This window comes from Taudactylus pleione, unplaced genomic scaffold, assembly GCF_031769625.1.
Source record: "Taudactylus pleione unplaced genomic scaffold, aTauple2 ptg000086l, whole genome shotgun sequence".
NCBI lineage: Eukaryota > Metazoa > Chordata > Amphibia > Anura > Myobatrachidae > Taudactylus > Taudactylus pleione.
Window position 1 is genome coordinate 25,314,268 of NW_028284488.1, and position 15,614 is coordinate 25,329,881.

The window sequence follows — 15,614 nt, forward strand, 5'->3', positions numbered from 1 at the left end:
ACACTTCACCTTTAAGAGTAGCTGCAACTGCATATAAAGAATAAAAATAAAAAAAACCTTGGCCAAGATTATACCAAAAACCTCTATTCAGTGCAAAAATTTATTTATTTATATACAATCAATTGAATTGGAGTTGAGCACCTGTATTTCTTTTTGTGTACTGTATATAGCAATTGTCCCCACAGGTAGCACCTCCAATTATATATACAGTATATATGTTCAGGGTGTGCAGTCTGAGGCCCATTTTCTATATAAATTCAGGCAGGATTGGGTCTGGTGGAAGGTGCAGGGTTGATCCCAGCAGAGTGCATCTCCCCCGCCAGAAGGACTGCGCCACAGCACCCTCACCGGTAAGGACCGCAAACCTCCACACCGCGAAACCCTGGTCATGACACTCCTCCTCCAGCCTCTCCATGCCTGCAATCACTCTGGCCACTCAGAGGCTCTGCCGGGTTGGGCAGCTGACGCTGTCCATGGACCTGCGGTGCGTGGCTGGTCTATTTTTCATGGTCACGCCAAGCTCTGTCCCCAAAGTGGCTGGGCTCATGCATTCATGGTCTGGATTTCAGATGGGGCTGGGGGATTCTGAGGGATTGGGAGGGCTTTGCATGGCAGCGGGAGACTGGTGGGTGAAACAGGAACCTCCCGCAGGATACAGGTGTGTTGGCATATATGCCTTGGGTGCACCAATATGCACAGTTAGGTGGATTAAAGTCAAATATAGACAAAAAACAATTGGCCTGATTCTGAGATGGGAGTAAAGCAAAAAAGAACCAATAAAGCCAGGTACACACTAGATGATATGTTGTCCATATCGGCCAGCATGTACCCACTTTGTCTCTGACAATGCGCACTCCCGCGCATTGTCAGCGACACCGCCCGTCAGACCTGCATGCAGGTCTGATGGGCATTATCATCAGTGGGGACCATGCTACCGAATGCAGTATGGCCTCCACAGTCGTTCCATCACTGCCGGCATTGACAAGTGTGTATGCACTTGCCAATGCCGGCACTACCACCGGGTTCCGCCGCGAATTACATCGTGTTGGGTACACATTGTTTAGTGTGTTCCCAGCATAACTGTGCATCTTAGCTAAACCATGTTTTACCTGCAGGTGGGTCAGATTTAAAATGTGCAGAGAGATTTAGTATTGAGAGGAGCTTGTCCAAACTGAAATCTAAATTGCAGTGTAAAATTAAGGCTCTCTATTTGTAGGCTACATGCAACAGCAGTCACAAAAATAAGGCTCTCTATTTGTAGGCTACATGCAACAGCAGTAGGCTACATACCCCACATGCAAAAAGATAAATGCATTTGCACCCATTGCATTGCTACATGGTAAGTCCATGTGTATGGTTACTTGCCCTTTTTTGCTTTACTTCCAACTCATAATCAGGCCCAAAGAGAGTTATATGCTAATATTGCTTATAGGTGCGAATTTGAGTTAAACCAACTATCAGCTATTAGGTTTTGTCTGTCTAGTTCAAGATTGACAATGAAAGTATATGTCTGATTACTTTATATTAGGGGTGTGCACCGGCCACTTTTCGTGTTTTGTGTTTTGGTTTTGGATCTGGATCTTTCTTCGTGTTTTGGATCTGGATTGGTTTTGCCAAAAACCACCCTTCCGTGTTTTGGGTTCTGGGTTTTGTGTTTTGGATCTGGATTTTTTCTTAAAAAATAAAAAAAAACGCTAAAATCACATAAAATGGGCCTTTTTTTGTTCCTACGCTATTAATAACCCCAATAACATTAATTTCCACTAATTTCCACTCTATTTTTAACACCTCACACCTCACAATATTGTTTTTAGGCCAAAAGGTTGCACCGAGGTAGCTGGATGACTATGCTAAGCGACACAAGTGGGCAGCACAAACACGTGGCCCATCTAGGAGTGGCACTGCAGTGGCAGACAGGAAGCCAATCAGCGTTATGGTGCCCATTTTGCATGTAGCACGAACCCGGGAGATCCGTGCTACATGCATCTGTGTGATTGGCACAGAGCAATGACAGGTCCGTGAGACCCGTCTGTGCTGCTGTGGTAAAAAAAAAAAACCTGTGTAAAAAAAGAAAAAAATGGTGTTCACCCCCCAAAAAAAGAGCAACCAGCCCCGGGCATTAGTAACCCAGTGCTGGGTGTGCTTAAATACAGGGGACAAATGACGTAGGGGTCCCCTGTACTTAAGCACAACCAGCACCGGGCTAGTCAGAACCAGCGCTGGTTGCCAAAATACGGGGGACAAACGACGTAGGGGTCCCCCGTATTCTGCGCAACCAGCTCTGGGCTCTGATCCGGTCCTGGTTCTGGAAATACAGGGGAAAAAAATTAGTAGGGTTCCCCTGTATGTTCCAGAACCAGCACTGGACTTTTTCTAGCGGGGGGCTGATGCCACAGCCAGGGGAACCCTTTCACCGGGCCCCCCAGCCGCAGCATCAGCCCTGACCGCTAGTCAGCCCAGGCCGGGGATCCCTGGAGAGCTGGGGACCCCCCCAATAAAGGGGTCACCCTCTCCAGGGCACCCCAGGCCCAGGCTGATAGCCCGGGGCTATCCCCGCCACCCCTGGTGGCGGTGGGTGGCGGGTTGATTGTGTGGTGTGGTGTAATTAAAGAATATCAAACATTGCCTTTACAAGTAGAACTGCAAGTCCCAGCTAGCCTGTCCCGCATGCTGGTACTTGGAGAACCACAAGTACCAGTATGCAGGGCATTAATGGCCCACTAGTAGCTGTAGTTCACCTGTAAAAAAAATGTTTAAAAAAACACAGGACACACACACCGTGACAGTATAAGTTTATTAAACATACATACACACACACACACACATGTACACATACTCACCTATGTAACATCGTCCACTTGTCCGGTAAAGTATCCATAGGGGACCTGTGAAAAAATGCATACTCACCATCTCCTATGCGAGGTTCTGTCCTCTTCGTTCCAAAGTAGGCATCCCCGGACTTGGCAAAAAAACAAAACGAAAACGCGATCCACGAACTTAGTACCGTTACCGTTCTATAGAACGGTACTTCCTGAATGAGAGCTTAGCGGCGGGGTATCACCATGGAAACCCCGCTGCTAAGCGTTCATTGGCTGAGAGAGGTCATCTCCCGTCTCTCAGCCAATGAACGGCTCCCTCCATTGTATTCAATGGTGGGAACCGTAGGGGAAACTTTAATAACCTTGCGGCTCCCACCATTGACTACAATGGAGGGAGCCGTTCATTGGCTGAGAGACGGGAGATGACCTCTCTCAGCCAATGAACGCTTAGCAGCGGGGTTTCCATGGTGATACCCCGCCGCTAAGCTCTCATTCGGGAAGTACCGTTCTATAGAACGGTACTAAGTTCGTGGATCGCGTTTTCGTTTTGTTTTTTTGCCAAGTCCGGGGATGCCTACTTTGGAACGAAGAGGACAGAACCTCGCATAGGAGATGGTGAGTATGTTTTTTTTCACAGGTCCCCTATGGATACTTTACCGGACAAGTGGACGATGTTACATAGGTGAGTATGTGTACATGTGTGTGTGTGTGTATGTATGTTTAATAAACTTATACTGTCACGGTGTGTGTGTCCTGTGTTTTTTTAAACATTTTTTTTACAGGTGAACTACAGGTACTAGTGGGCCATTAATGCCCTGCATACTGGTACTTGTGGTTCTCCAAGTACCAGCATGCGGGACAGGCTAGCTGGGACTTGCAGTTCTACTTGTAAAGGCAATGTTTGATATTCTTTATTTACACCACACCACACAATCAACCAGCCTGGGCCTGGGGTGCCCTGGAGAGGGTGACCCCTTTATTGGGGGGGTCCCCAGCTCTCCAGGGATCCCCAGCCTGGGCTGACTAGCGGTCAGGGCTGATGCTGCGGCTGGGGGGCCCGGTGAAAGGGCTCCCCTGACTGTGGCATCAGCCCCCCGCTAGAAAAAGTCCAGTGCTGGTTCTGGAACATACAGGGGAACCCTACTAATTTTTTCCCCTGTATTTCCAGAACCAGGACCGGATCAGAGCCCAGAGCTGGTTGCGCAGAATACGGGGGACCCCTACGTCGTTTGTCCCCCGTATTTTGTCAACCAGCGCTGGTTCTGACTAGCCCGGTGCTGGTTGTGCTTAAGTACAGGGGACTCCTACGTCGTTTGTCCCCTGTATTTAAGCACACCCAGCACTGGGTCACTGATGCCCGGGGCTGGTTGCTCTTTTTTTGGGGGGGGGGGGCACGCCATTTTTTTCTTTTTTTACACAGGTTTTTTTTTTTTTTTTTTTACCACAGCAGCACAGACGGGTCTCACGGACCCGTCAGTGCTCTGTGTCAATGACACAGATGCAAGTAGAATGGATCTCCTGGTCCGTGCGTGCATCTGTGTCATTGAAATACACAGCAGCACAGACGGGTCTCACTGACCCATCTGTGCTCTGTGTCACTGTCAGTCACACAGATGCATGTAGCACGGATCTCACGAGTCCGTGCTACATGCAAATGAGCACCATAATGCTGATTGGCTGAGAGCCGTGACAGACGGCTCTGTCAGCCAATCAGCACTTTGTCCATTAAAGGCAAAGGCATTTTTTTTTAAATGGCCGCTCGAGGCAAAACCTTGAGATCCGACAGCAGATCTCAAGGTTTTGCCTCGGGAGAGGGATCCGGGGCAGACAGGGAGATCCGAGCTTGGGCTCGGATCACCCCGGATCCCCGAAGTTCGAATGGGTTCGGTTCTCAGGGAACCGAACCCGCTCATCCTTACTTTATATGGTTTAGTGTACATTTTCACTTGAATTCAATGTGCGTATATAACCCTCTACTGTCACACATGTGCCTGCGCCCTGCATATTTTAAATAACACTATATAGCTTTAATAATGTGACTCTCTTTCATCATACTGTGTAACGAAGAACATTTCTTCATAATAACTATAAGACACAATTGTACCTCACTAAGACCAAAGGACCTATAGCATATATAAAATTCAGTGACTAAAATGTTTACAAGTTTGTGGTACTCTACAGCAGCATTCAGGGTATTCACTTATATTTAACACTGTGAATGCCATATTAAATAATTACAAGAAGCAACTCCTAAACCTATTAATCTACCACTTATGGCATGATGTGACTGACAATTAGAAGAATTGACAGCCCTTCTTACAATACAGGTTACTAGTGTAAGCAATGTAAACATAAATGTAAGCAAGTTGTCTTACCTTTTATTTATCCTGTCCATTAAAGTTTAATCATACTTTCACAATGAACACAGATGTACTACTTTATATTACAAAGTACTAATTGCCTAATGAACATTTTATAAACATTTTAAAAAAAAATATTCATGTATTAATTGCAATCAATATTTCCAGTCTAATTTGACGACTCATGTACAGTATAATGCAAGTATCAACAAAACAAATGCCTGATACAAGTAATATGGTTTAAGACCACTAGATGGGGCTATGGAAGCAGGAATTCAATAATGCTATCATATTGACAGTTTTTCTTCTTTCCCTTCTTTCAAACGACAGAATAGAAAAAGGTTCCCTTCTACAGCAATGTGCAAATTCTCTGAATATCACTGTAGTTGTTGTCACCTTGTTAGTATATATGTACTACAGTATATATGTCTCCAGTTATATCTTTAAAAAACATTCTCAATGTTTGTCTACATTACAGTGTCCAAGCAAAACTTATGATCCAGTGATTAAATCTACCAAAGATTTTCCAGATGATGTGATAAGCTTTGTGAAGAACCATCCGCTCATGTACAAGTCAGTGTATCCCCGTCATGGTAGACCTGTGTTCACCAGACTGAATGTGGACTACAAGCTGACTCAGATCGCTGTGGACCACGTTGTAGCAGAGGATGGCCAGTATGATGTCATGTTTCTTGGGACAGGTAAAGTTATATTTTATATTTTATATCATGAAGATAATTCATTTTTAACAGTTTTACATCTAAGATATATATATATATTTATTAGGACCCTTAACAAATTTTCATACAGTCATTTGTAGTATAGAAAAGGTTACCAAATATTATATTTACTCTGTTTGTCAGCAGAGGGAGCCACTGCCTCATGTATGTAAGAGTTTGTCATCCACAACATATTTTACAATAAGGGTCCATGTAAATTAACTTTCTATTGTTCAATGTAACTCAGTACTGCATTTGTAAAATAATCTAGATTACTAGTACCAGTGATTAATTGCGTGGATGAGAATTTGTTATTGCATTTTAAAAATGTAATTACTTTTAAAATGTGATTTACAAATATATATACAGTATATCATTGAAAGAAAATGGTCATCAGCACTAAGTATTGTTTGAGGATAATATCATTTAATTAGCATCATAAACTTCCCCGGGATGATTGGAACAACTATGACTTCTCTAAAGAGACCTGTCTAAGAGCACACACCCCAAAGATTTCAGTCTGAATAACCACTGCACATCCTAACACCGTATAAATAAAAGCAATTCCACTTATTATATACTCTATGCATGTGTAAAATTGCTGATACTGTAGTAGCAAGCGCAGGAGTAGCAATGACCAGTCAGGGATTATCAAGTGATACTTTAGTCATCTCTCCTCTGTATATGTTGGAGTAAAACAATGTAGAAGTCTATACACAGGGCGGGTGCTAAGTTTTTCGGCGCCCCCCTGCAAACTATAAATTTGCACCCTACCATTTTTTTTTATAAATGAACAGCGTGCGCCAAAGGACAGGGCCAGGACAGATGTGACAGGGACAAGACACAGGTAACAGGAACAGGATAGAGGTGACAGGGCCAAGACAGAGGTGATAGGGACAGGAAAGATGTGACAGGGCCAGGATAGCATTACCAGGACAGATATGACACGGCAAAGAAAGAAGGGACAGGGGTGAAACGGCCAAGACAGAACAGAGGGGACAGCAGAGAGCAGTGACAGGAACAGGAAAGAGGTGACATGGCCAGGACAGAGGTGACAGGGACAGGACAGAGGTGATAGGGCCAGGACTGAAGGGACAGGACAGAGGTGATAGGGCCAGGACTGAAGGGACAGGACAGAGGTGATAGGGCCAGGACTGAAGGGACAGGACAGAGGTGACAGGGCCAGGACAGCATTGACAGGACCAGGACAGAAGTGTCAGGGCAGGACAGAGGTGACAGGGCAGGAAAGAGGGGACATGACACAGGTGACAGAACAGAGAGAGCACGGTTGGACAGAGGTGACAGTACCAGAACAGAGCAGACAATACTCTCCCTCCATACTGGGCACACTTAGCAACCCTCCCTTTCCTGGACACACTTAGAAATGCTCCTCCCTTGCCAGGCAGACTTAGTACCACCATTCTCCTCTCTTACCGGGCACACTTTTAGTTAGCATACCTCCCCCCCTTGCCACAACCCCTTCTCCTCCCTCTCTCTAACTGGGCACATGTGATGCAGCCAGTCGGAGAGCCACCATGTGCTGGCATCATCTGTTCTGAGATCCTGCTGTCTGGCTGCCATCTACCAGCCACATAGAATGGACACCCTGGAGTACCTCTGCCCTCTGCACTCACCACCACCGGCACTCCGACTCCCGAGTCCCAACAATGTCTGTGGCACCCTATCCGCCCAGTGCCTGATGTCAAGGCCCTTCCACTGCTTCCAGCAAAGGAGTGGTCAGGTGCAGCTTAGCAGGGAGGAGTGTGAAGGAGAGGGAAGTAAGGCAGGGAGGAACAGCCAGGGTTGGGACTGCGTGAAGAGCCACTCAGGCTCAGCCCCACTTCTCTGAAGCAGACTACGGCTGCATGTCATACAGTTTGATAGGCACAGCAGCAACAATGGATGCAGCAGCAGCTGCAGGGAGGGTGCCTCTCCAGCCTGGCGCCTCCCTGCAATGCAGGCTATACTGAGTGGCTTGTGCCGGCCATGTCTATACAATTACTAACTTGTCACACCACTGGGCATGGCATTGTCAGGGCAGTGTGATGTTTTTATTGTAACTCAGTGTTCTGTATATAAAAGGGAGCAGGCATGATTTAAATCAACTGTGAGCAATAGTAACTCAAAGATACTACAGTATGCAAATGCACTCAAATATCCATCTGCAAGTTGTGCATGGATATAATATTCTGGTAATGTATTGGTGACATCTCTCTTATTGGATAGTCCAAATTGATCATGTTGAAGGAAATTGCATTTCTATTGATGGTTAGTTTTGTTTCAAGTTACGGACTGATTCAAAGTTCCATGCACGGTAGCTACAAGTGCAGCAGGATTGCGTGCACAGAAGTATGTACTAATCTTTGCCCCTATTCAGATTCAGTTGCATCTTTGAGGCCACACCACCCCATCCATCCACTTGAGAAAATAAATATAATGACTATTAGTGCACATTTGCACCAGCCCTATCCCTGGTGAAAGAGATCTGTTAAAAAGATACACAAATATGAATAACCCACAATTCTGTCTGCACACTCACGACAAGCTCTCTGAACACTTAATCTACATGCAAATACCCCTTTGCCACCTAAATAAAATTATTTAGCAGGATGTAGTTTAAATCCCGGCTGTCGGGATGCCAACGCTCAGAATGCCATTACTGGAATCCGGACATCAGTCAGAATCCCGGCGCCGACTGACAACATCCCGACGATAAGTACTGGAGTTAGAGGGAGGTTTAGGGGTTAAGTTTAGGCACAAGGGGGAGGGTTAGGGTTAGGCTGCAGGGGGGGAGGTTAGGTTTAGGCTGCAGGAGGGGGGGTTAGTTTTAGGCTGTGTGGAGGCAGGGTTAGGTTTAGGGGTAGGCGTAGGTTAAACTGCATGGTGAAGGTTAGGTTTATACTGCAGGAGGGAGGGGTAGGTTTAGGGCCTGCAGGGAGGGAGTGTTGGGTTTAGGGGTAGGTTTAGGATACTTACCGACAGGTGTCGGTATCCGAAACCTGTCAGGATGCCGGCATCATGATTCTGACTGCCGGGACCCTGAGCGCCAACATTCTATACCCAACCCCATTTAGCCACAAGTAGAGATGCAGCCGAGATACATACTTCTCTGAATTACCCATAGTTGCTCCTACAGTAGTTGCACAGTGTGCTTGGGTTGGACACATGTTCAGTGTGAAAAATTGCAAAATACGGACTTGTTGAAAATATTGGGTTTATATATACTCTATATATTCTTTGAACTGACATTACTGCAAATATATCAACAAAATGTACAATTATGATGATTTGTAATATTTTGACATATCTTAATTGAAAATAAAATAAATGTGCAGGCATATTAAATAAATATCTTACATTTTGCAATGTTATTATATATAATCCTGAATACTGTACATGTGTATCATTATAATATATACCATGATGCAAACTATGTTTAATGCGGCTAGCAGCTAGTTTCACCTACATAATTGTAGATTCTGGAATATTCATCTTGCATGTCTGTGGTTTTAGATGTTGGAACTGTTCTCAAAGTGATCAGTCTTGAAAAAGATAGCTGGAATATGGAAGAGGTTTTGCTGGAAGAACTGCAGATATTTAAGGTACAAACCATAAATTAATATCTCTTGACATTAATATATATCAGATATCACCTAGAGCAGGCCTGACCAACCTGTGGCTCTCCAGCTGTTGTGAAACTACAAGTCCCAGCATGCCTTGCCACAGTTTTGCTATTAGGGAATGCTAAAACTCTTACAAGGCATGCTGGGACTTGTAGTTTCACAACAGCTGGAGAGCCACAGGTTGGCCAGGCCTGACCTAGAGGGTTATCACTTTATAACTCTTCACCAATGCATGTCTCCATTTTATTTGCTATGTACAGTATAATGTATCCGTAGTCCGCTATACAAACCTCATAACTTAGCATATTTATTTATTTATTACCAGTTATTTATATAGCACACACATATTCCGCAGCACTTTACAGAGAATACTATAATACTATAGTTAGCATATACTAACTACAGTATTTAATGTTAGTCCCAAATGGCCCAAACTGATGGCTAAAATATTATCCTTCATTGCACAATTGTAGTACACTACTTACCTGTCCTCACGCCATGATATGCAGGTTTGTGGGTTATACAAATGATCCCAGAGAGGTAATATAAGGTATTATAGGTAAAGATAAGGATCGGAAATACAGGAGACAATGGAAGGCGATCGCCTCCAGGCGCCAGCCTGTAGGGGGCACACTGACCTTCTCTATTGTTACAGTTTCTGCTTTATGTGCCCCAGAGCAGGAATAAGCAGAGAGCCCAGGATGCATGAGCCTCGGCCCTACCTCTCCCGGGGCCCCCACCCTTGAGTATGGTCTTTAGGCAACAAAATGGCACTAATGTACATAAAAGGGGCAGGGTAGAGCCTGGAGTGCATAGCTTTGTTGGTTCTTCCCCTTCACACACACAGGACCTACTGCCTTTGCTGTTGCTGTGGGAACAGCAAATAGCAGGACTGAAAGACCCTAATCAGCAATAGGTAGTGTTTGTGTGCTGGGGTGTGGTAGTTAATTGGGGAAGAGTGTGTCTGGTTGCTGCTGCTGGAGTGTTGGCACAACAGTAAATGTAGGGATGGAGAGTGTGTAGGTTCTGCTGGGGTGTTGGCAGTAAAAGTAGGGGAGTGAGCGTGTTTGTCTGGGCCATGCTAGGGCATTAGTAGTGAATGCAGGAGGAAGGGTGTGTGTCTGAGTGCTGCTAGGGTGTTGGCAGTGAATGCAGGGTGAGTAGAGTGTGTCTGGGTGCTACCTTGGTATTGTCAGTGAATGCAGGGTGGTAACTGGGTGCTGCTGAGATTTTGGAAGTGAATGTGGAGGGAAGAGGGGGTGAGTGTCTGAGTGCTGCTGGGGTGTCGGCAGTGAATGCAGGGGAGTGAGTGTGTGTGTGCAGGCTCGGACTTTGCTGCAGAGGATTCAGGGAAATCTCAGGTGGGCCCCAGTGATTTATGGCCATGCCCTATATTGCGGGAGGGCATGGCCTAGCCCCTGTAATCTGCGCTGTTATTTACACATGCGGTAGGTGTGCGGCGAACGGAAGGTTTCTTCTAGCACCAGTCAACAGTGATTCCTTCTTCTGGAATCAGTGGTGACGTCATGGGGGAGAAACTCACCACAGGCTGCTGCAGGTGGTCACTTCTGTCAGAAGCTCTACTGTGACTGTCCCGGCTGGCAAGGGCGGGATGCTATTGGATGGGCAGTGGGCTACTGAACCTTAATATAGTTTCCAGCAGCAGCTGCACCACACCGTTTCCAGCAGTGATGTCAGCAGGGGGTGGGGACAAGCAGGCTGAACTCATGTATTTGACAGCAGCAGCTGCACCACACTGATTCATGGGTAACGTCAGAGGGGGGAGGAGCCCAGGCAAAGAGGAGCTTGGAAGACAACAGAGGTGGATCCATGGAGCCTTGTCATTCGCACCCAACTGACTGAATCACTAACCAATAAGGTTTGTAATTATTGGAATAAAGATTGGACTCAGGAGTCAATTTTAAATTTACTTGGTTGGTTATGAAAAAAAGCACTTAGTGTCACATAAAGATGTATTAGATAACACTTTGTCTATGCTTGCTGACATACACTGTCAGTGTCTACCTAAAATATAATTAAAAGTATTAACAAAACAGCAACTTAGTAGCTTGTGTAGGCAAGCATAGACAATGCCAGATTAAAGTTTGTGGGGGGCACCGGGGCAATCAGGTTGTGGGGTCCCTCACCAACAAAATTGATTATGCAACTAGATTTTACAGTTGTATTAATTATAAATACCAGTGGACTAACTGCATTGCAGTAACCACCATATAATGAAGAGAATGTCACAATGACCACTATATAATGCAGATAGCAACACAGTGATTCCATATAATGCAGAGAGTGCAGCAGTTACAACCAAAAATGCAGAAAATGTCACATGCTCCATTGAAAAGTATAGATACCCCAGAACCACAGAATAAATGCAGCATACGCTGGCACCTTAATGTAAGAGGAATAAAATATGGGTGTTCCTTCTCCGTACATGCATTTTAGAATTTACGATGCTGACAGCTGTATCCAGGCCCAGGGTGACGAGAACTACAGCTGCTAATCCTTATGCCAATTACTTACCTGAGTTTAAACTATAACTAGAATACCAGATTCAGCATTATTGTTATTTTTTTTATTCTTACTATGGCTCTGGATCTGTGTAGTTTCTTATTTTACGTATGCTCCTCTGGTAGCTAGCCACACCCCCGGTTGTCCACACCAATAGCTGGATACACCCCTTCACCTTTGTGCCGCCTTCCTTCAGTGGGCCCCTACCATTGCATTCCCCCTGTCGGCCCTTCATGCCCCAGATCGACACTGTGTGTGTGTCTCTGGGTGCTGCTGGAGCGTTGCCAGCGAATGAAGTGGAGGAAGGAGTGTGACTGATTGCTGCTGGGTGTTGATAATAAATGTGGCTTAGGGGGAGTGTGGGCGAGTTCTGCTGGGACTGGAGATTTTGCTAGTGAATGCGAGTGGAGGGCAAGCACCAACAACTTTCTCGCCTCTGGACTCCTGGTATAAACTTACTCCCCTGGTAAAGATACATATGTTGATTTAGGGACAGAGGTAATAAGGTATCTGTGGTGCGTTTAAAAGCTGTGAGCACTAATAACAGAGACACTATTTTATTCACCTAAAAATTTATTTTTTACAATAATAACTTATTAGTTATGTTGCACATTTCTGATTAAAGTTTTGTTTCATTTTAGCAACAATCACCAATTACAAACATAGAGCTATCACTGAAGCAGGTAAGTGACAATATACATATTACGGCAAATAAATGTAAACATTTGTCATTGTTCAAATGCTTATGATACAGTCCTATTAGTGTAAATTGAAATTCGACCACAGACAAAGACCAATTGCGGTTATCGTCTGGCCGAATTTATTGATAATAACTTATTATAACTGATGTATAACTTAAAATTATTTATTGCATATACCTGTAGCAGACAAATTCAGTTTCAGGAATTTATCTACTGATATATTTATTGCAGCAACAACTTTACGTTACATCTCGTGATGGTCTAGTTCAGCTATCGCCACATAGGTGTGATACATATGGGAAAGCCTGTACAGACTGTTGCCTTGCAAGAGACCCATACTGTGCTTGGGATGGAAATACTTGCTCACGATATATTCCAACATCAAAAAGGTAACAATTGGAATTCACTCAAAATAGCACATTGTTATTTTCCTATATGTGGTGATACTACAACATTAAACGGGTATGTAGTTAGCATCCCGGCGGTCGGGATGCAGGAGCCAGAATCCCATCACCTGTCAGAATCCTGGTGCCAGCATCCCGACCGCTGACATACCAAAGGTAAGTATTAGGGTTAGGGGGCGGGTTAGGTTTAGGGTTAGGCACTAGGGGGAGAGTTATGTTTAGGCTGCAGCAGGGAAGGGTTAATGTTAGGCTGTGGGGGGCAGAGTTAGGATTAGGCTGTGGGGGGAGGGTTAGGTGTAAGGTTAGGGGTAGAGTTCTTACCAGTAGCTGTCGGCATTCTAACTCAGTCGAGATGCAGCATCGGGATTGTGACCCGCCAGGATCCTGAGCGCCGGCATCCTGTACCCATCCCGATTAAACGTAATGAGGAATGACTATTCATCTAATACAAAATACATAGATAGATTAGAACTCTTAAGTGCATAGCAGTGTACTGTAAATAGTCATATATTATGAGGCTTTTTAACTAAATAGTCCATTAGTGGTATGGATGTCCATGCAGAATTGCATATTTTTCACTATGGCATAATTTCATAGCCATTTGTATGATTTTACTTTTGTCCATATGAGACCCATATGTGCCAAATGCAGTAACTGATCCGGTTCAGCTGGGGTTATCCATTTTAATTACTCTACAACAGGTTTATCTTTTTTTTTTTTTTCTCAATTTCATCTCAGCATTTTCCTTTTGAAATGTGCTTGATACACCAAGCAGAGCCGGATTAAGATCCAGTGGGACACTATGCAAGATACCATTTTAGGGCCCCCCTAGACAGATCCATCCAGACCCCTCTTTATAGTTCCCAACATTATTTATTGTTTTTCCTTTTCAAATTCCAAAGTAAGACAAATATATACATGTTAATGTTTTTATTTCAAAATGCAACAAAATATATATATGAATTAAATTAACAATACACTGCAAACAAAGATATCACTTAATAAATAAATTATAAGTGCACAGTAAATGCCCTTATATTAAGGCTGACTCTAAATAAATTGAATTCTCCATAGAGAATTACGGAGGGGAGGCCATTTAGACTTGGGGTTTGTTTTATTAGGTAGCTATTGTTCCAGGGTAGGGCCTTTTGGGGATCAGGTAATTGAGAAAGATACAGTTTTAAAACTATTACCTCACAAATGCCCCATTATAGAGATTTGGAGTTCAACTTGTTGCGCAGCCTTAGTAGGTGCCTTCCAGCAGGGGGGTGTACTGTGGTGGCTTCAACTGGGTGCACCAAGATGGCTGTCTTTTACGGGCATTAGCGGCGGGGTGACCCAGCATTGGCAGTGGGCGGAAGCGGTAGTGGGGACCTGGTGGCAGTGTCTTAGTTACTTACCGAGGACCCGGTGATGGTGGAACAGGCATCAGCGGCAGTGGAGGAGCAGGCAGCGGTGCGGGCTGCGGGACCTGGTGGCGGCAGCACCTGGCATATGTGTGGGTGTTGGCGGTGGGCCTGGGTCCAAGAGGATCCAGTCCATGCCCGCAATTCAAAGATGGCCGCTGCTAGCCAATCACTATGTTGGCGCCCGCCAGGTGAAGACACCGAAGTCCTGGGGTGTTGGCGGCCATGTAAAAGAGCTTAAAGACCACCACCCTCTGGTGCAGGTGCTTTCCCCAGGGGTGCGGGGGATTGCCCTGGGTTATCAGCCTAGACCTGGGATGCCCAGGAGAGGGGGACACCAGCTCCCCAGGGATCCCCGGCCATGGCTGACTAGCAGTCAGGGGTAATACTTTGGCTGGGGGACAAGGTGAAAGTTCTCCCCTGGATGTGGCATCACCCCCCGCTAGAAAGGATATGGTGCTGGTTCTGGTTATACAGGGGAACCCTACTTATTTTTTTACCCTATATTTCCAGAACCGGCTCACAGCCCAGTGCTGGTTGCGCTAAATACAGGGAACCCCTATGTCATTTTTACCTGTATTTTGGCAACCAGGACTGGTTCTGGATAGCCTGGTGCTGGTTGTGTTAAATACAGGGGACCCCTATGTCATTTGTCCCCTGTATTTTCACAACCAGGACCAGCAGTGAAGAACCCAGGCTGGTTGTGCTTTAAAGGGAGGGGGCCACTTTACACAATTAACATGGCACCAATTGCCCAGGGGTGCCGGGGATAACCCTGGGCTATCAGCCGGGGGACCCGGTGGAAGGGTTCTCCTGGCTGTAGCATTATCCCCCCACTAGAAAGAGCTCAGTGCTGGTTATGGAAAATACAGGGGACCCCTATGCTTTTTGTCTCCTGTATTTCCAACACCAAGATCAGCTCGGCTGAGCCCAGTGCCGGTTGTGCTAAATACAGGGGACCCCTATGTCTTTTGTCCTCTGTATTTTGAAAACCAGGACTGCCTCTGCCTCTGGTGCTGGTAATGCTAAAATGCAGGGGACCCCTACGCTTTTTGTCCC

The 15,614-nt window shown here is 45.3% G+C and overlaps 1 protein-coding gene across 2 annotated transcripts in view; it reads left to right on the forward strand.

The window, feature by feature from the left end:
• SEMA3D (semaphorin 3D) overlaps positions 1-15,614 on the forward strand; it is a 212,171-nt gene that overhangs the window by 184,416 nt on the left and 12,141 nt on the right. For both annotated transcript variants that reach the window (XM_088468794.1, XM_088468795.1), the window contains 4 exons: positions 5,658-5,880; positions 9,412-9,500; positions 12,686-12,727; positions 12,977-13,134. In XM_088468794.1, the coding sequence (XP_088324920.1) occupies positions 5,658-5,880; positions 9,412-9,500; positions 12,686-12,727; positions 12,977-13,134 (512 nt within the window). The remainder of the gene's footprint in view (positions 1-5,657; positions 5,881-9,411; positions 9,501-12,685; positions 12,728-12,976; positions 13,135-15,614) is intronic.